Below are 21,091 nucleotides of genomic sequence, written 5' to 3'. Positions count from 1 at the left end.
AACAAATATATTTTAATGGTATCACTGTTGCTTCTAATCTTTTAGAAGGGAATGCACTTGAAACCTTTCTACCTTAACAACTCTCCTGAGTAAATAAGAAAAAATTGCTTGCTCTCACATTCCTTCACAACAAATCTCCAAAGCCTCCTGGGCAAGCTGCACAGTCTTTCTTGGCATTTCTTTCGTCTACGGTAACAGCCACCATTTCAACAGAACAGTAGGCTTATATTAGGTGATTTAAGTCATTTTAATTTATAGACTATTTGAAGTGTTTGCTCACACTAAGCATTAATAAAAAATAAATAATAAAAAGGCAGAAACATTTGACTTAACCTCTCTTGGCTGCTATTTCAGTTACTGTGCTGCCCAAAGAACCAAGGGCCACAGGAGGGGTGGAGCAACATGGAAAACGGAAGCTGACACACGAGGTGACCAACCTTCCCCGCAAGCTTCCAGGTCTTGTCCCCAGAGTTTATCTATATGGCCCCAAGAGCACCTCAGGCCTCAGCTATTTGTCAGCGGCTCCAAATGTTGTGCTGCTCACCTGAACAGAGAGAACTGGTAGCAATGCCACACATGCTCACTACTGTTTCTGAGGCTGAGTGATAAGTTTGCTCAGAAGCAGCAGCGTCTTCTGTCTGTGCTGACCGAGAAAGCCATGTAGCAAAACCAGGGCAGCACTAGCGTGTACAGATGTGGCCCACAAGAAACAGCACGTGCTACTCTAGACAAAGGGGTCACATGTTTGATTAGACCCCAAGGATGAGTTTGAAAGCCAAGAAAGTCCAGGGACAAGGAGGGGTTTGACAGAGGGAGGTAGCTGTTTTGCATGATTTGACAAAGGGAGGCGGAGGGCAGAAGAGCGAGATGCTGGTGACACCAACCAGCAGCCCTGCAGATGCAGAGACACCTGATTCTTTCTTATCCCTTTGAAAGAAGCACTTTCTAGAAAAGATCTAGAGCCAGAGAACATGCTCTGTATTCAGCCTTCTCCATTGTGTTGAGGAAACAGGACTGAGAACACTTCCAGCTGCAGACCATCAGAAGTTACTGCTCACAACAGGCAACAGAAAGCAGATGGCTGTCCTTACCGGGAGATGGTTAAGGGGCACGTCCACCTGTCCCAGGAAGTCGTCTCGTGTCTGTTGAGAAGAGAGCAAAGAGTTAACGTTCCCATCCGTTTCATGGAATGTCGGCTTTCTTAAAAAACGTTTCTTTACAAATAGAGGCAACAGTCCAGGGTCTGACACTGGAGTGCCACGAGGACCGGTCAAGGCAGGTGGCCCAGGTGAGGTGTGCACAGCAGTCACCTTGGAGACAGGTGAGCCCCAGGCCTTGCACACCGGACCTTCAGCTGCCCATGACTTCGTTGAGCGTCCACTACCCAAGAGAACGGTAACAGGTTGTCTGTTGGACCTGGAGAGCAATGATTGTCAAGAAGGGGACACTGGGGATGACAGAGGGTTTGGGGGCACAGCTGAGCCAACCTAAAGAGAAGAAAGTAAAGACAGGCTGGGAACATTTTACTGAGGGCAAGCACAGGTGGGGCAATTTACAGTCGTTGTTTGTGTGTAAAATAATACCATTATCAGTGAACAATAATACCAGAATAAACCCTGGGTTGCACATACTCACACCTGTAAGCCTACTTTTGCCCAACGCTGTATGTATTGGTCAAGGCTATAAATTAAAGAGCCCCCTGAGAGCTGAGAGTCTAAGGAAAAGGTATAGAGTCTAGTTATCAACAAATCTTATAAATTACTTATAAAAATGGCCTCAAACTTTCAATCTACTAAGTACACTGCTTCAGAACCCAAGTTAATGGCTTATTACTGGTTTAATTTTGGACACAGCATGCTTCTTCCTCTCTCTTCACCTCTACAGCAGGGTATAGGCATTTCTGACTTAAAATGGACCTAACTGCAATTCATTTGGAGGAGCTCTCCCAAGGGCCCCTTCAGACTCTGGGAGTCGCCTGCGCGGGCATGGCTCATAGCTCATAGCTCAGATTCCGGGGTCCTGGTCAGGGCCACAGGGGCCTGATAGGCCGTGTCTGCACTGCGCCCCGCTGTTAGAGGGCTTGTGCCTGGGATTCACACAGCCTGAGGCGCAAGTCAGAACACAGGACTTCTGCGACCCTCATAGGAAAATAGGCAGGGGCGCCCACCAGTAAAAAATGCTTGACATCTGGCAAGTTCTTGAGCTCTGACCAGACCTGCCCCACAGCTGGCTGGAGGGAAAGCCGGAGCGAAAGTCCAGACCTTCCGACTGCACACCTGGGCTGGTATTTCCCCTCTTCACTGGTTTATTGTGAAATTTTCTCACTGCTAGAAAGCACTCAAGTGTACTTGGAAAACATCTCCCCTTGCATTTAAAAAGCAGCAGCAGGCAAATATGAATGAGATCCAATGACATAATTTGCTCCAGGGTTAGGATTTCCTTTTAGGTAATTTAAAAAATGTAATTAACTAGAGAGCTACCTGTCTCCTCCAAACTATACATGAAGAACAATGACAAATCGAAGTTCCTCCCAGTTGGGGGTGCAGGAAGCATGAGGTGAGCTCTGTCCTTGTGCTGAGATTCTTATTTCTTTCCTCCGCTACAGTTGCTACAACCCACCATGGAGACACCTCCTCTAGCACGAGGCTACAAGCTGCCAGTAAATGCCGTGTCTCTCAACAAAAGGAGCAGCCAGCAAAAGGCGCAGAAAAGGGGCCGTCTTTTCCATCCGAGGAGTTAGGGGCCTTCCCAGTCTCAGTGTGGCCAATTTAGCTATAATTACAAAGCTAGTGTAAATATCAGTTAATGCGAAAATAAAAACTTAAAAAATGAAAAACACAAGTCTGTCATCTGCTGACCATAAATTACATGTCCACCTTATTGCCATTTGTCCTGCCTGCCCCCCACCCCCGGTCCCGGCCCGCCGGCCCACCCACCGCTACTGGTGCTGATGCTGTGAGAGGAAAGGGCGTGGGATGCAACTGTTGGAAGCCCATCCTTCTGGAAGCTCTGTTCATCACCTGACACCATTAAAAGGCAACTCGTCCACCGTTAACCTCAGTGCACTGTAACAAAAATTCACACAACACCTACTCTTCCATGTGGTTTTTCTGGGGAGATGTCAGCGTTCTAAGCTGATCACGCAAATTCAGCTTTGCTCAGACACCAGAAGACAGGTGCGTACCACCGCGGGCTACAGCAGCGAAGGGGGCACAAGGCCACACCTAATCTCCACAGCAGCCGCAGGACGTAGGCAGGCCTACTGTCCCGGTGGGGAGCCTAGCGCCTAGGGAGATGTGTGACCTGCTCCAGGTTCCTCTCTGGCTTCCAGAGTCCAGGCTCTTCGTGAAGGAATCTGCTGTCCTTGCCTCAGGGCCAGGCAGGAAGCCATGGCTGTGCACCAGCTCTGGGCTTCTCATTGGGATGGTGGCCCTAAACTGTCACGGGATAATGCCCACTTGCCGGTCCTTGTTAGCACTGTTCCTGTTCGGACTCTGCTCCTTTCCGCCAGCAAAACGGGCGATGGCGCCCCTGAGGCACTGACGGAGGTGGCTTCGCTGGTACCTGAACAAGCCTTCTCCTTATGTTGAAAAACAGTTTCTAGAGCCGCCAAAGACGGAGCAACCTTCCCGTGAAAGAAAACACAAGGCTCTTATTTCTGGTTTGGACGACAGAAATAAATGATTTTTTAAATGAAATCGGGATCAAGTCTAGAAAAGCGCATGGTCCAAAGGAACTGGCTGAAAGTCAGGGGAACACGCAGTTCCATCAGTCAGGGGAACACGCCGGTCAGACCTAGGCTTCAAAACGCCCCACTGTTGCCAACACTGAAGACATTGTAGGTAATATAAAATATTTAGGTTAGGACACTGCATCAGTTTTAAAACAGGTCTTCAGTACCACAGAAGAGTCAACTAGGGGACTGGAGAGGCTACTCGTGACCTTTATGCACAGCTGAGAAGCAGGCGTGTCTCAGGGACACCTGGGTCTGACGGTGACGACCAGGAACCGTCAGGTGTGCTGGTTTGCTAGGGTCCCCCCCTGCGGGCGCTGGAGGGGTGTGTGAGGCCGTCACGGTATCCTGAGGTCATCATGCCACAGAATGACATCTCACACCAATGTAATAAAACTACTTTAATCGAGTCCATTTTTAATAATTTCCATTACAAAATTATTTCCACCAAGCTTCTTGTTAACTATAAGAAATTACAAAAACCCCCAACTGGTTTCAACACATACAGGGCATACTGGCCTTTCTTGTACTTATTTTTGAGTGGTAAGTGCTCTCAATTTCAACCTCAATTACCTGTCATGCTATTCTAGAGGCTGAGCAGGTACAGGTTAGTACCAATTATAAATGTTTCCTTCTGACAAGCTGTCAAATAATTTTTCCAATGTCATGACAACGCAAAATAGAGCCCCTGAAATGTGTCATAGAAGGTGTAAAAAAAAAAAGTCTATATTCCACTACAGGAAAAGGGAAATTAATATACCAAACGTTGTCTCTTATAGAGCTTGCTCTCTAAATGATGACTATCTATCTTCCGGATTGCCCCTCCCGGCTATTAAAATACCTCTTCCCTTATTTGGCTTTTAAATAAGAAAGTCATGGCAGGATGTTGCACCATGGGGAATGCCACTGGACCCCAATGCTGGGGACTGTAATGACAGCACCAGTGAATCCTAGGATGGCCCCGGGGCACTTCCCAAGGCTTCCTATGTGCACACTGGGCCGGAGCTGCCAGCACTGAGGGGACAGCAGGCTTAGCGGTCCTCACGAAGTGGATGAGACTCAGTTTCGCAAAGAACACGTTCAAGAACAAAGACTTTTGATCTTCAGGTCAGAGTGCACTTGAAGGGTGTGAGCAGAATCTCACTACACACTGATAACCACAGAGGTCATGGGCGAACGAGGTGAGGACGGCCCGTCACATGGAAGCTGAAGGACAGTGTAGGGACCACGTCGGGGGAAGGGCACTGAAGGCAGGTCGGGGTGCTCAGCAGAAAGCGGGGGCCAGCATGGCTCATTAGGAAAGGTTATCAAACAGAAGTGGCACTTCTTACCAGGTTACAATGACCCACATGTAATCCTGGAGCTTTATATTAAGACAGTATTTAAACTATGAGTTGCAACCCTACTAGTATTTCACAAGAAGCATTAAAAAAAAAATTCTCATCTAAGGACATTTTTTCATTGCTTTTAAGGGGAGGCGGGGAGGGGGGGTGGAGAGAAATCGTTTGCCTTCTCATACGCATCCTGACTGGGGATTGAACCTGTAACCTGGGTATGTGCCCTGACCATGAATCGAACCCGTGGCCTTTCAACCTACACAATAATGTTTCAACCACCTAAGCCACACAAGCCAGGGCAGAGGAAGCATTTAAAAAAAAAATCAATATAATGGAATAGAAAATACTAGTGCCTCACAAGATGTTGAGCAAGTACTGTTTTGAGAAACTTCTTTTAATTACACACATATATGAATGTGTGTACTAAGTTGTATTCTAAAATTATGTTTTGTGTGTGATACCATCAAGAGTTTAAAAGCAACTCAACTACAACAAAGGGAAACCAGCCAGTGCTACCAATTGCCTGGGGTTCTATCCTAGAAATCATTATGGAGTGACTTCCAAGAAAGTTATATTTAGAATTGTATTTCTCCAGGCTGGAGGAATCAGGACACAAGCTACAGAAAAAGAATTTAAGAGTAAAGCTATAGTATGGTTTGATGTTTGTATCTTACAAATCAAGGGAAACATCACCACCTCTAACACTAGACCAGAAAAACAGCCTGGGCTTCACACTACCAAATGCAACCTGCCTGTGTGCTGCTTCATTCTAAAGCGTGTGGCCCCACGCACGGCCACCAGAACTGACTAGCCCAGTCAGGAGGGAGAGGGGCTCTGTTTGTAGGGGGGTCAGAGGCATGCTCTCGGAATTATCTAGAGAGTGGGCCGCCCACAGACCGAATGTGCTCCACAGTGTCAGATCCTGAAGGTGCAGAGACCAGGTGCCCTAATGCCTAGGAAGGGAGGCTAACCAGTCCTGTGCAGCAGGAATCGAATGCAAGCTTCATATAGAATTTGAAAACTTCGAAGTCACATTGAAAAAGTAAAAATAAAACAGGTGAAATTAATTCTAACGATATAGTCTAGTTGACCCAATATATCCAAAATATCATTTCAGCCTGTAATCAATATAAAGGTTATTACTAAAATGTTTTACGTTCTTCTTTTCACATCAAGCCTTTGAAATCTGACGTGGATTCCTCGCTTTTATCCAATCGCAAGCACACCTCCACGAGGACTGTCCCCACCTCAAGTGCCCTGCAGCCCCAGGCGGCCAGCATCGCTGCAGCTCAGGAGAGAGTCACCGTCCCACGCAGGAGATGCCCCGCAGCAGAGGCGTGCCCAGAATGCTGCAGGAATACCACGGAGGAAGTGACTCTTGCCACCAAGGGTCACGGACAGGACGACTTTATGAAGGGTGACCTTGAAGTGGGGTCATGAAGTAGGAGTCTGTCCGGAGGACGGATAGGGGCAGAAAGGGAACAGCACGCAGGAAGATGAGGCCAAGCTGTGAGGCCCTGAAGGGGGAGCGGGTGGGGAGGGGCGGGGGGAATGCCTGTCCGGCTGGAGCGCTGGCCCCTGTGGGGAAGGAAAGGGGCGGGGGAGCAGGTGGGGCCCCTGCAGGGCCCCCGTGTGGCTCGCTGAGGTGAGAGCGCAGCATCCCAGGGGAGGAGATACAGGAGGACGCTCAGGGGCGAACTACTGGCAAGGGTTGCACTTTAGAAAGGCCCCCTGGCAGCTGGAGGGAGAATTTATTGGAGGGGAGACTCCGGAGAACAAAGAGTGTTCAGGGGGATGGTCAGTTGTTTGGATAAAGCTCCCCGAGGGTCTGGGCCAGGTGGGAAAATGGAAGGCATAGTGTCCGTTCAGAACGGCTCTGCTCCTGGATATGAGTTTGTTCTGTGTGCGATGAGGGAATCGGTAAGATTACGTATCCGGGTCCTTAACACGGTGCCCATCAGGAGTGCCCCGGAACCAGTATCGCTGAAAACAAAGCAGCAACAGGGACATCAGTGTCACTGACCTGAGAGTGACATAAAGCAGACTCAGGAGACGGTGGAGGAAAAGGCCACAGAAAGGGAAAGGGACAGTCAGGCGCAGCTGTCCCACCTGAGGCAGAGGGGCTGCCTGCGGCAGAAGGGTCATTAGCCCCACTGTATGGCACTGTGACATTCATCTCTTTTATTTTCCTGTTTGTAAAGACAAGTCTTCTCCTTGGGCCCAGATGCGCCCAGTGACACAGCCTCAGAACCATGCCAGTGTGTCTCTTGGAGGAAAGGAGACCACAGCTGGTCCCCCAGTGGGGTCAGGGCACGGCCTGGTGGCACTGTGGTCTCGTGCATCTGCTTCGAAGCTGTCCAGCTGCACGGACGCTCCCTGCACACGTGACATCGATGGTTTCTCATGAGGCTGACTTATCTTCGTAAAAAACCTCAGGCATGATTGGTGCTCCTTGGGAAAGGGACGCTCAATTTCTAGTATTTCTAGATTGTATAAACTAAAATTTTATACAATCTGTTAAAGATAAGGCAAACATTCACATGCATTCTACGTGTTACAGAGAAGCTGAGCTGAGGCTGAATTTCAAAATTCGTTTAAAAGGAAGATGTGTCACTGGGTTCATTTAATGGCACAATACTGTTTTATTCCGTGCTTTGGATTTTATTGTACAACTGTTTTAATTTCTCAAGGTTTCAGGATAATTTTCTCAGGATAAATGTCTCGTTTCTTCTCGAGGGAAGTTTTAAAATTAAATTTTCTGCAAGCAATTTTAAAATAACAAATTAAAAGTATAAATGAAAAAAAACAACAAAGTAAAGACACTTCTAGATTCTGTACCTTCTCTGAACTTAGCTACCAACGAAGAGACCTCATTACCCTGAAATAGTTCATGACGACACCTTGAGCAACCAATGCAAAGCCAAAGTATGGTTTGGGTGATGGGGAAGAGTGACTCTAAGTACACCATGGGTTCAATGTCATTGGCATGGTTTGACTTCATTAATGTATTTACTGCTAAGAGTGCTGCCTCGTACATCTCGGGGCATGTGAAGCGAGAGTCCATCCCCTGGCCTGTCTGGACGACAGTTGGGATGTGTGGACTACAGCACCACGTGCAACGAAAGCGCAGTGTGGTACCACTCCTGGAATTCCAATGAGTGATGAGTCTGACCTGGAGTTACACAGGTTTACACACGGACACTGACCGACTTTTCATAAAGGTTCCATGAAAGCAGCATCGAAGTGAGCTTTGGCATCCCAGGTAGATCCTGGTCAGTCTCTTTATCTCACTGGCTGTCCTCTGGCTGAAACTGCATCTCTGGCCAGGGGACTCACTCCACCAAAGTGTACGGGGGAAAAGTACTAGCCATACTCTGGTGAGAAATTCAAGACTGCAAAGAATAATAAGCTGATATGTAGCTCACTTCTCATGTGTTTTTAGCAGGTTAAAAAAAAACCTGCCCAGAGCCACTGAGCTAATAAGTAGCAACCGGAATGTGAACCCAGGCAGTCTGGCCAGAGAGCCCGTGTTTGCAGCCCCAGGACATGGAGCCTGTAATTCGTACCCCAAGGGCTTAAGGACAGGCAGTAGTGGGCTGTCCTCTCTCCCTCAGAAAGGCCAAGCTTTACTCTGCTGCAGGGCGATGCTGGCCAGATACAGGCCTTGGAATCTGTAAACATGTAAGGAACATGATCTTGGCATTGCTTGTCACGTGCATATTGTTGTATGTGCCCTTCTCTTTATCTATATTTTAATACACAAGTGAAATGAGTAAAGCTGGAGAAAAGGAATGGAGCTGAATAATTTTTATTCTTTTCCTAACTGCCTCCCCGTCCAATAACTTTTAAAGCAGAGCTCTCCCAAGGGAAGGACACACATGCCTGTGGACATACAAAGACTTCCCAGGGGCGCTGGGTAAGAAAAGAAGTCCTTTTCTAGATCCTTCCACGTTTCCTACGTCTGATCTGCTTGAGAACAGTATCTGTCTTCTGCCTCTCCCTTCCTAAATCATGACCCTTTTTTTCCTGCTTTCCAAAAAAAAAAAAAAAAAAGATGCATCTCACCTTTCCCAACTCTTACCATGAAGGAGTAAGGAGGTTTGAAAATGCCCAGGTCCTAAGGGAGCAAAGAGAGCAAGAGAACAGGACAAAGACACTATCTTACTCCACCTCCAACAGGTCCCTGCAATGATAATGCCTTGTGTATGTACCATCCATCTGACGAATTCTCATGTTTATTTGATTTAAAGAATGAAGTCAGATTTTTTTTTTTTTTTTTTTTAGTGACAGGGAATAAGCCTGACATGGCTGACTATTTTTAACAATATGAACTGGTTTTGCTAATTCTATTTTATGGAATGATATTTTCCACAAATTGAGCCATATCAACAATCCAATGACAAAAAATTCCAAAGTACAGACTACAACATGAAATATATTTAAAATGCACTCATGATACTCAATACACTAGAAATTACATATTTCACACCTTCTAAACTAGTAACTTACTGAGTTACTGATCAATTGTAGTTGCCACCTTAAAAGATGTGTGAGAAAGGGTTCTCCAAAACTCTTTACAAAGTTCAGTAGACAAACACATTTGGAGACCAGAGTGCAAAGCATACAATCGACCATAAAGTCAGGCCATTAGCTAGGTTGTTACTTAAAAGTTTCTCTCAAAACGCATTAAGTATTTAGAGCTTCCTCCTCGAAGCAGACAGCAATGAAAAACTCTTCCTCTCTACACACAATGTTGGTGAGAAAAATAGTCTGAGGAGGAAAACTCCAAAGTGTTGTGAAAACTTAAGCAAATAATTACATGCACCTTAAAGAATTTGAAGATGAAGAGAAAGTTAACGTTAATTTAAGATTCTAGCAGGTGCAAATTTAAGACCAGAGTGTGGACCTTCTTCCCCCAAATCTACTGAGGACAGACTGAGAAACAAGGCCCAACTCCTCCTTCTCCTTCCAGTCTCTTTGTGAAGGCACATGTCCCCAGGCCCCTAAGAAGGCTCATGCTTTAAAAGTTATTGGAGGGGGAGGCAGTTAGTAAAAGAATAAACATTATTCATCTCCATTCCTTTCCTCAGGCTCCTGAGCAAAAAGAGCAGGACTGAGGTGTGGAATCAGCCAGGTGCTCTCGGGCCTGCTGAACGCAGGACTCTCCTGGGAGATCCTAAAACAGCCGGTACCCAGGCCTCACCTGAGGTGATTCAATCCCGGTGCAGGGGCCTGGCCACAGGTGTGCGTTCAAAGCTCCCCAGAGGTCACTCTTATCTATGGCCAGGGTTGACAATCACTGAGTAAACTTGCTGGTCTCTCTGGTTCGCGAAAGAGAAACTGTGATTCTCTGTTAAACTGATGAGCAAACTGGTATTATACTGCGATCTTTTAAAAGCATGAAGTCCTCCAAAGTAGACTACACTCAGGCTTGACCCCCGTTCCCCACCCCAATTCCACTCCTGTCCCCAGCGCTGGGGCTGCCTGGGCAGCTGATCAGGGGCTCACTGGGTAGGGGGCCCTAGGGCCCAGGGTTTGCCCAGGCTGTGTTTGTCATGTGTTGTCTCATTTCAGCTCCATTTTGCCCAGCGATGGGCAGAGAGGCGGGACCGGTTCGCTTCCTTCAATATCCTGCGATGCGGCAGTGTGAGGCAGAAAGAAAGCGTATAGTATTTCGTTCCCGGCTCCCCAATTTGTGCCTCTACTGTCCTCCCCAGTGGGAACTAGCTGGACCCATTTACACATGTGGGTAAAAATAACTGCCCGGAATGTGGATGAGATGGGGGCGGGGGTGCATTTTTGGCTGCCCCTGTTTGGAACCCTAGCCCTCCGGCCTGATCAGGCTGGGATATTAATAGGAGTGAAGCTCACAGGTGCACAGACAAAGCACAGGGATTTCACTGGGCCTGGCCGAGGGCTCTCCGCCTGCCACTCTAATACAGGGGCTAAAAAAACAAATCCCATTTCAAAATAGAACCAGAGAATGTGATCCTTAGCAGGGACCTCAAAAGTCATTCAGCGCAAGAAATATCTGAGATTCGTTTCTCCATCCTCTCGAGTGGGTGGCTCACTCTGCCTGGTTCTGAACGTTCCCATGATGGGGAGCTTGCTACCTCCTGGGTCCGTAGAAAGGAAGTAGTTCTGGATGCCTATGTGCCTAGTTTAAAATCCCATGTCTTATCTACAGGTAGCTGAATACCAAAGGCAAGTTTCTCAATTGCCACCAACGGTCAATCTTGTCGTCTGTAAAATGGGGGTAAAAACAACTTTATCTTGCACAGTTACTGGATATTAAATGGGACACTTAGAGTCAATAAATGCTATCCCTAACTCAGGGTTCCTCACCCTCGGCACAGTAGGCATTTTAGGCTAGAAAATTCTTTGTTGTGAGGGGCTGTCTATTCTAGTCTTCGTAGGGTTTTTAGAAGTACTTCTGGTTTGTACTCATGACATGCAGTGGCAACTCCTGTCCCCCAGTGTGACAACCAAAAACGTCTCCAAATATTGCCAAATGCCTAGTGGGGAATGAGGTGCCCCCTCAACTGATGGGACAAAATTTCCCTCAGTTGAAAACCACGGTCCAATTCTATCATACTCTCTCCCTCGCCACCACCCACACTTTGTAAGGTGTCCTGTCATCTTTGGGCACTTCTGTCAGAGAGTTCTTTTTCTTTTTCTCCAACCCCCTTGAAGCACCAGAGAAGGAGGAAGGGTAACTTAGCTTCTGTAACTAGAAAGTGGCACAGCTGGGATTTGAACCAGGGTCTGACTCTAACACTTACATTTGTTTCTACAACATTGTTATTTCTCAGGGGCTAATCTCTGTACGTCGGGATGGAGCAGCTTAATCACTTATTTGAAGAAAGCTATCATGTCCTTATCCACTAGCCAGCTTCCTTCCAACCCCCAGAATATTCTTTAAAAATGAGGTCTACAAGCTGAGGTACATGCATCCAGTGGTGTCCTACTTAATGGTTAAAACAAGAGTTTGTGCTCCGTGGCTGCTGGGGAACTCCCTGAGCAGCTGAGACTGAGGGCTGAGCTCCTTGCCTGGCTGCGTTGTGTTCAAAATCAATAGCAATAGCTACACAATTATCAGGAAGGAACTGAAGCTCTGGCCAAAAATATTAAGAACAAGGAAGCGTGTTGTATAGATAGGACTATCACTGGGGCCATCCCATGGGGCTGGCAGCAAATCCCGGGAGGCCCAGAAACATGGGAGACAGAATGGGAGTGTACTTTAGATGGAAATCCTGGGGAGAAAGGTGCCTCAAATATTCCCTTCAACGTCACATCAAAAGTCTACAACAATCAAACCACCGCAGACAGAACTCACGTACTAGGCACCAAACTTCAAGTCTTTACTGATGCCTTGAAACACAAGGTAGGCCTGGGAGAACAGAGTTGTGACTTCTCCTAAGAATCACAGGGATGACCGCTCAAGACCCCACACGCTGGGCAAGAAGCAGACACATATCCATGCCACCTGTGGGACCCGCCAGCGCTGGGACTGGGATGGACTAGCAAGGCCCCGAAAGCAGGCCTGCCAAAGCTGACGGAAGTGTCACTTAAATCCTCAGCCCTGGATGCCTCTCTTACCCCACCTTAATCTTGGCCCCGAGCCCACAGCTGCTGCATGGTGTGCCCTGCACCAATGGCTCGAAGAAGAGGGCAGTGGTGACTTTGAGAAGGACACAGCCTAGATGCATGTGTTCTTAATTCCAGGGGTGGATCTGAAGTATACCAGGAAGAGAAGCCCTGGAAGCCTGGGGACAGACCGCTGGACGAGAGTCCTGGTTCAGGAACTAGGTGGTTGGATGACCTTGCGCAAAGCCTTCCCTAGACCCAGTTCCTCATCTGGAAAATGGGGATACAGCCATCTGAACCTCCTAGTTCATAAGCTGTTCCACACCTCGAACACCAGCGCATGTAGAAGGCATGTGCAAGTTCCTGTTGAATGTTATTAAGCTACTCTTCTTAGTGCATATTTAAAATCCAGAGGTGAGTGGGGTCCCTACCAATACTGGGCAACTGGGAAAAAGTAAACAGCTATTTTCAGAAACTCAGTGCTTCTTCAATCATCAGCCAGTCTGGTCTCGAATCAAAAAACAATTCTTGCATTGCCTAGAGTTCAGCATGTACAGTTTGAGAAATGCTATTCTATCCTGTGAAGCCTGAACATACAAGGAGTTTTAAAATAAAATGAACTATTATAAAGTTAATTGTGCCTTAACAAATAAATTCATGAAAAATGTACTGTTAAGAACCAAGATGGAAGACTCAGTAAGACTAAAACACTTGGTCCCAGCTTGGAAATGACTTCTTTTTCTTATTCTCTGTTTTTAAAGAGGATCTGTTGTCAGTCTATTCATCAACTTATAAAGAAGTTATACTTAAGAGTCCATCGATGTATATGTGGTAGTCTGGACCATTAAACAGTGAAATCTACAAGGTAACAGGGACATGAAGTGACAGTAACTGGGGACTTGATTACACTCTACCATCACACTAGCTGGAACATCAACATCATCACTGTCACCCCTCCAAATGCACATCAGTGGGCACCTCTGTATGTCACCTACAAGAAATGGCAAGACATGAGGACAGTGACTCTGACAGCAGAGGTGAGTCACCTCGGGAGCTGGGTTGGGGCTGGGGCAAAGTTCTTGTCATCCTCAACGTCAATAAGAATTCTGCATTCAACCCGATGGCTGATTTTTTTTCCTAAATCCTCACCTGAGGATATGTTTATTGATTTTTTAGAGAGAGAAGAATAGAGAGGGGGAGAGAGGTGTCAGAGAGAGACATCAATCAGTTGCCTCTCATATGCATCCCAGTTGGGGATCAAACCCACAACTTAAGTATGTGCCCTGACCGGAAATAGAGCCCGCAGCATTTTGGTGTGCAGGGTGATGCTCCAACCAACTTAGCCAACCAGCCAGGCTGCATGGCTGATTTTAATAGAAGTTATGATGCTCCCACAAAAATCTGTAAGTAAAATTAAGGTTCCAAGAATACTCATCATGTTTCCACCTTCTGACGTGCAGCCAGCACCCTGGAAAGCACAGGCTTCCCCAGCGACGGCAGCAACCCTGGGGGGACGGCTCGGGGCAGCTTGCCCTGACGCGGAGCCAGCCCTGCACCCTCTCCAAGTCTCGGAGGGAGGAGAGCTGTCTTCGATGCAATGCATTACTGCTGGGACTGGGAAAGCTGGCACAAAACACTGTGTAAGGGAGCTGCCTGAAAGGTAAATTCGATTACTGTCATTCGACAGTGTACCTCCCCAGAAAGCTACACTGGAGGCTGTCCTTGGGAGCCGGTCTATGAGTCCATGAGTTCACAGCTGCAAACCCTGGAGAGGTCTATACGAAAAGGACACAAGAAGGTAGAACTACATTCCCACATAATTCCTAACCTTCTCATTCGTCAAAGCATCCGATTTCATTAAAATTAACCTTCTAATGACCATATTTGTTACTGGAACATGGGGGTGGGTGGGTGAGTGAGTGTCAGTCTACAGTAATGGCCCAGAAGTTCAATGACTGTCAGTTAAGCAAACAGACAGAGTTAAACACTTAAACTGCACTGTAAACTGTCACTCTTGTATCTATTTTCTCTTTGAGCTTCCCCCCCATAGTTCAAAGGAAACAGTACCAACGGGGTGCCCAGGAGCCCTGTCTCGCTGTGGAACCCAAGGGGAATCACTTGAACCTTCTGTGCCTTTTTAGGGCCATTGTAAAATATGGGGGGCTAAGACTCAATAATTCTAAGGTTCTTTATGTGACTACAATTCTCAGAACATAAGAGATAAACTTTTCTACAACATCGGTTTCTTTTGCTCTTTGGGTCAATGTTAGGTAATACAGTAACTTAAAATTTTCTATAACAACCTGTAAGTCAGGCAATAAGCACCTACTTTCAATTTAGAGACTGCAAGAAAAACCGAGCAAAGCAGACAGAGCTGCGCACAGCACAACCCTTGCCCACCAGACCACCTAGCGGAGCCCAGCAGCTACTGGAATTCAATCGCACTTATTACACTGAATGGAGCAGGGACAGTTTTGACTACTATGTCCAGAAAAAAGCTACGAGCAGGACTTCTGCAGACCAAATTCCTTTCTTATCCTTCTCCTCTGACACTGTGGACCGAAGCCCTGAGAAAAGTAGTACGAGAGGGAGTGGCTCTGTTGCCTGCCTTCGGTTCTAGTCAGGGCCCTGCACCTTTTGAGAGGATGGCTTGGTCACGTTAACCTCTCTGAGCCTCAGCTTCCTCCTCGGCAAAGTGGGGACGAGAATCACAACAGCAAGAGGTGGTTTTGAGAATGAGCACTAGCTTCTGAATGGAAAGACCCTGGAGAGGATCCTCAGATGCACTAGGGTCGTTAGGAGGAAGGTACTATGAAACCTGAAGACATTTCTCATGGGTACAAAGCACGGTGAAAACTTTTAGTTAAGCTGTGGGCAGTGACCCTCCTAAAGGTTTGCACGACCCAATTCACTTTAAGCTGCAAATCAACAGCAACAATTACTATATATGGGACACTCACTCTGTACCCGGCACATGTTAAGTACTTCTCATGACTAATCTGCCTCAATCTTCCTGGCAACCATGTTGCTGATGAGAAGACTAAGGCACAGACAGGCTCAGTAAGTTGTCCAGGGTCACAGACTTGGTAAGGAGTACCGCCGAGATCTGAGCTCTTACCCAGCAGGCACAGCCTTTGAACAGTCACGCAGGCCTGGCTGTCTGTATTCACAACAAAACCCCCCATTCTTAGGTCTTTTATTTTTGTTGGATAAAAATCTTACCCAGACACTAGCACATTCTTGCCTGTTCCTTTAGGAATTAGTTGTGGGACATGTGGCAGATCATAAAGGAATCATTTAATGACACTTTGAGAATAAATTACACATTGGAGCCTTACTTCAGATGCCATCTTGAGAAACATGGAGAAGAGTTAACTATGAGACCCTCAAAGTCTTGTAACACCAGGGTCCTCTCTAAACTCTCCGCTACCCTAATCCCAACCCATCTCTGAGAGGGGCCACTATAGGGAGGAGGCTACTGTGTATTCATGAAATGTCACCAAATTCTATCTGTAAAAGCTGCCAAAGTGGATTAAATGGAGTCTACCCTCCCAAAGAAAATATTTTAGGGCATTTCAAAGCCCCAGTAAGGAAGAGTAGCTTCAGAGGTACATTTTCAGAAGGGAACCGAAGTGCACTCAATTTATACAAAGGTACAGAAAAATGTTTTTGATTCGTTAGTACATACTACATTTTTCTTTTTTAGGCATCAGTCTATCAAAATAAAAAATCTTAATGCTAGCAGCCAAGAAATCTATCACAGTCATTCATTTCAGTCAAGCTCAGTCTATGCCCCTTCCCCTGCAAAGGGGACTGAAGACAAAAGACGACACCTGGACATAGACACTGATGTGCCACCTCCCCCAGCCACTTATAATGTGGGATGCATGTGCTGTCTGGACAATTAGCAGCTTCATGTGGGAGAAATCTTATTACTCTTGAGACTCAACTAAGAATTTAAATAAAATAGAATCATATACTCCAGAACAGTTGTTATTCGAATCAGACCAAACTGCATTCAACAACGTGCTTTCTTCAACCTTATCACATAGGGGTGTGTGCACATGTGCATTAGAGTTTAGAAGCAAACGTTCACACAATTTGATTAAAGATAATATTTAGAAGCAAACGATCATCGTTAAATCTAATGAGCACATAATCCTCAGTCATGGTACAAATTGTTATACTGCAATTCAAGAAGTCCAGGGGACAAAAATACGTAGAGATGTTGTCATATAAAAAGTGATTTAGAAGTTTGGTTTATATCCAAGGTGAAATGGTAGCCCCAGACACTGACTTTGTCATCCTGGGCTTGTCGAAGGGGACCAGACAGGCAGTGTTTGATCATTTAGGGTTGTGCACTAGACAGAGCCAGCAGACTCGTCCAGTTCACAGACATTTTCTTCCTAAGGAAGAAAAAGGGGTAAGAGAAGGAAAAGACGAACTTCAAGGCAATGTTCCGAACACTTTATGTACATTATCAGCTTTAATCATCCCAACAACACTGAGGTCGGCACTATTGCTAACCCTACTTTAAAGATGAGAAAAGTGTCGTTTCGGAAAGTTAAGTGCCCTGCTCAAGTCACCCAGTAATCGGGACCAGGATCCAGGGAGTTACAGGCCCAGGACTCCAGCTCCAGCCTGTCCCTCCTTCCTGTGTTGTCACTGTAGATTGAGTGAGGACAACCAGGGTCCCAGGCAGCCCTGGATTCTTATCAATACCATGCACTGCATCTCAGAAAAATTCAGGTTCCCATAAAACGTATACAGAAAAGGGGTTATTTTCTTATTTAAAGGGATATTTCCATAGTTTTACACTAAGATACTGGACATTCATGTAGACTGAGGTACAATAAATTCAAATTACGCAACATGATACAGCACGGTATTGTAATAGATTGGTTCCACTGTAAATGTTTCCTTGATTTTATTTCTTATTCTATATCACTGATTCACAGAAGTAATTTTATCCATATTTGTTAGCACAGAGGCGTCCTCTTTGAATTGTTTCCCTTCCAGAGTCTGAACTGCTATTTTATTGAAGAAAGAGAAACTAACGACTAGACAATGGCACCATCAAATTAGAAGAGGAAAGAGCAAGGCACACAGGAAGGAGCACTTGCAGGAAGCAGTTCCTGGGAAAAGGGCCAGAGAAAAACAATAGGATAGGAAACAGTCAAGCAGCGGGTGGGACATGGTCACCTCCCAAATCTCTGCTAGGTCAAACGTTCCAGCATGCACAGCCAGACAGCCAAGTCTGCAGGCTTAGGGCCTGGACAGTCGCCGTGGGTACCACTTTCTGGCTCTCAGGATCTAACACGATCTTTTTCTTCTGATTCATTTTACATGTACATGTCTTCTCTTCCAGCAAAAACACAAGCAGCCTCGGGGCAGGCACAGTTTTATGTGTCTTTGTATCCCTCCCAGTGCTTAGCAACAGCAGGACACACGGCATGTTCGCAATAATCCCTCGATTTAATGTCAGAGCCAAACGACCCTTGTAGGACGGAATGTGAAGTCTTTGCCTTGCTCTGAAACAGGTCCCAGGTGTTGAAAACGAGATGTAATATGCTGAATCATGGCCCACAAAGATACCAGGTCCTAATTCCCGAACCTGTAAATGCCACCTTACATGGGAAGAAGTCTTTGCAGATGTGACTAAATTAAGGAACTTGAGATGGGAAGAGTCTTCTGGGTTATGCAAGAAGGACGTAAATGAAATCACAAGTGTCCTCAGAAGAGAAATGCAGAGGGAGGTTCGACACAGAAGAGGAGGCACTACGGCCGCAGAGGCAGAGTCTGGACTGATGTGGCCACTAGTGAAGGCATGCCAGCAGCCACGAGAAGCTGCAGGATGCACACAAAGGACAGATTCCCTCCTAGGGCCTCCCAAGGGGGCGTAGCCCTGCTGACGTCCAGATTTCAGTCCGACAGTCAGTGATTTTGGAATCACTGACTCAGTTTATTACTACCTGAGCTTAGCACATGGCTGATGTAGTTTTAAGAAGCAAGGGCTTTGCTGTACACAACCTGTGTTATTAAGATTAGTGCGCTTTTTAATGACATTGAAGCATATGATATTGACCTCATATGAAACAGTTGACGTCCTCTTGCTATTTCAAAGGGGGATTTATTACTATTTAAAAAGACAATTTGTTCCTTAAATAAAAACCCAGCTAGGCTGGTGCCTTAACTATACCAGCACTGATTTTGCCAAGAACAGAATAAGTCATTTCTCATCTTAGCTTCATAAAGTAATTTTATTAAGAAACACAATCCAACAGTAAATGAAGACCTCAAAGATGTAATTATCCCCGAACTGAAAAGCAAATCCATGCATGGCCATGTGCCACATAATCATCAATCAATTTTGCTCTGGTCAAGGACAATTTTTCTTGTCTTGTCTGACAAGTTCTCTAAAGGATTGGGTCTCAAATTCCTGAACATCACCGAGTTGGATGTAACAAAACTGAGCAAAATGACTGAAGAAAAAAATATTACTTCAGGTACACTCTATCCCAAAGCTGTATTAATTTATTTTGGGCTCCCAGTAAGCTAAATATATAAGAGAAAGTAAAAATTACCTGGGTGTCAGTTCATGTGTTTTTAAGATAAATATTCCATGACTGAAAGACCTCACTTTCCAAACTATTATTTTACAGGCATTTACTTACTAAGTACATTGTAATCTAAGTACTTAGATTAATCTGTAATCTAAGCATCCAAAGACTATTAATATCAAGGAGCCAACATTCCATAGATTTACTTGTAATAAAGAGTAATGTACAATAAGGTCATTCATTCAATACTTGAAGAGCATTTAACCACATGTAAAGCATTATACTTGACAATAGGGGTATGAGAAAACGCATCAAACAATCCTCAGCCGCATAAGAGCATAGAGAGAAGGATGGGAAAGGAGATATAGGGAGAAATATCTCTCAATACAAGGCAAAGTAATACGAGCCACGGGCAGAGCAAAACTAAAGTAGATAAAGAGAGTAGAGGAGAGACAGTGTGACTTGGGTGGGGACGGTCATACAGGTCAGTTCATCTCAGTCCTGGCAGCCGCCTGGAACGGAGAGGGGCCAATACTGTTTAATTTTCTGTGTGCTTTTGTAGTTCAAGTTCACTGGTCCCTCTAGCGAGCACTAGAAGGAACAGTGTCTGTGAGTTCGGGTCCTCCCTCTCTTTTAGAAATGAGAACTGAGTGCCTCTTGGGAATTCCCAGAGCTGTGGTCTTTCAAGTTAATTTTCACACTTGAGGGTTATAGATAATTAATGAAAAGATAGCCTATTTAATCTAGCTTCTTAAATTGGTTAAATCCCAGGTAAGAGAAGAGGACTTGGGCTGTTTCCTTCAAAATAAGTGGAGATGTGTAGGTGGGTGTGGGGGGAGGCGGTGGGGAGGGGTTGTTGTTGGAAGGGCAGCAAGAAGGGGAAAATGAAACACTTTTTCTCTTGGCCACTACTGGCTGCTGGCAAATGTTCTCTGTATCCACGGTGGGGAAGAATCCCCCCAAATTCCTGTTTCACCGAACAATTATTAGTGGTTAATTTCTGGTCCTTAGTTTCACCCAGCTATGGTTCAGTTTTAAAAACTGATCAGATTAGCTTATTAGGAAAGATCAAACACAAAAACTAGTGTTGTCTTTCTTGGGCAAAGGTTGTGCCCGTGGCCCAAATCCATTCACTGTGTGCCAGCAAGTTGGTCCAGTGGGAAAATTAACCAGACTCTGTTATTCACAGGGCTCTGAACAAATCCGTCCATTTGAAACTGAACATATAGTGCTGGGTGCCTGCCATACTCTGATTTTAATATAAAAATTGCAAAAATTGCTCACTATCTTCCAGTTCTCCCCTCTCCCAGACACAGAGATGACTACGCTTTCCAGCCCCCAGCAATTCGACATGGCCCTATTACTAGTCTTGGCCAGCGCATTCTGAGAAGAGGAGATGAGAGGTGGCAATGACGTCACCTCCGAGTTGAGGCTGTGACAAGCTCCCGTACAATCTCCTGTCAGCCTTGGTCTGGGTGACCAATGTAGATCAGAATGCCAGCCGACCTGTGTTGGCACGTAGCATGATAAATAAAGGTTTGGGGGGTGAAGCCACTAAGATGTGGGGTATCCTAATATAATACCTCTCTTTTGAATGATCGTCACCGGCGGGTGTTTCAATGGACAGCCAGTGGAGAAAGAGCGTGCTATTTTGTGGGCAGAGGGTGAGTCTCTATGAGACAGAATGTTATATGTCTGCGTACATAATTTCTTTTCATCAGAGAGAAACTGGCTACAATTTTGGTCCACATTCCAGCAGCACTAATCCTGGACTTCAAAGTCACATTCATATATTGTGTCACTCTAAATTGTAAAGGACATGGCAGGGATTCTTTTCTCACACGTCATTTCTAATAATGTTGCTTCATATAAAC

General features: G+C 45.8%; 1 protein-coding gene across 9 annotated transcripts in view; it reads right to left on the bottom strand.

Moving 5' to 3' along the window:
- The window catches only part of NEDD4L (NEDD4 like E3 ubiquitin protein ligase), a 298,669-nt gene that overhangs the window by 69,305 nt on the left and 208,273 nt on the right, over window positions 1-21,091 (bottom strand). For all 9 annotated transcript variants that reach the window (XM_054583731.1, XM_054583732.1, XM_054583733.1 and 6 more), the window contains one exon: window positions 1,092-1,142. In XM_054583731.1, coding sequence (XP_054439706.1) covers window positions 1,092-1,142 — 51 coding nt within the window. The remainder of the gene's footprint in view (window positions 1-1,091; window positions 1,143-21,091) is intronic.

Source organism: Pteronotus mesoamericanus, unplaced genomic scaffold (assembly GCF_021234165.1).
Source record: "Pteronotus mesoamericanus isolate MK-2021 breed Mesoamerican mustached bat unplaced genomic scaffold, CSHL_Meso_final contig_74, whole genome shotgun sequence".
NCBI lineage: Eukaryota > Metazoa > Chordata > Mammalia > Chiroptera > Mormoopidae > Pteronotus > Pteronotus mesoamericanus.
This window is presented reverse-complemented; position numbering and strand designations above follow the sequence as displayed.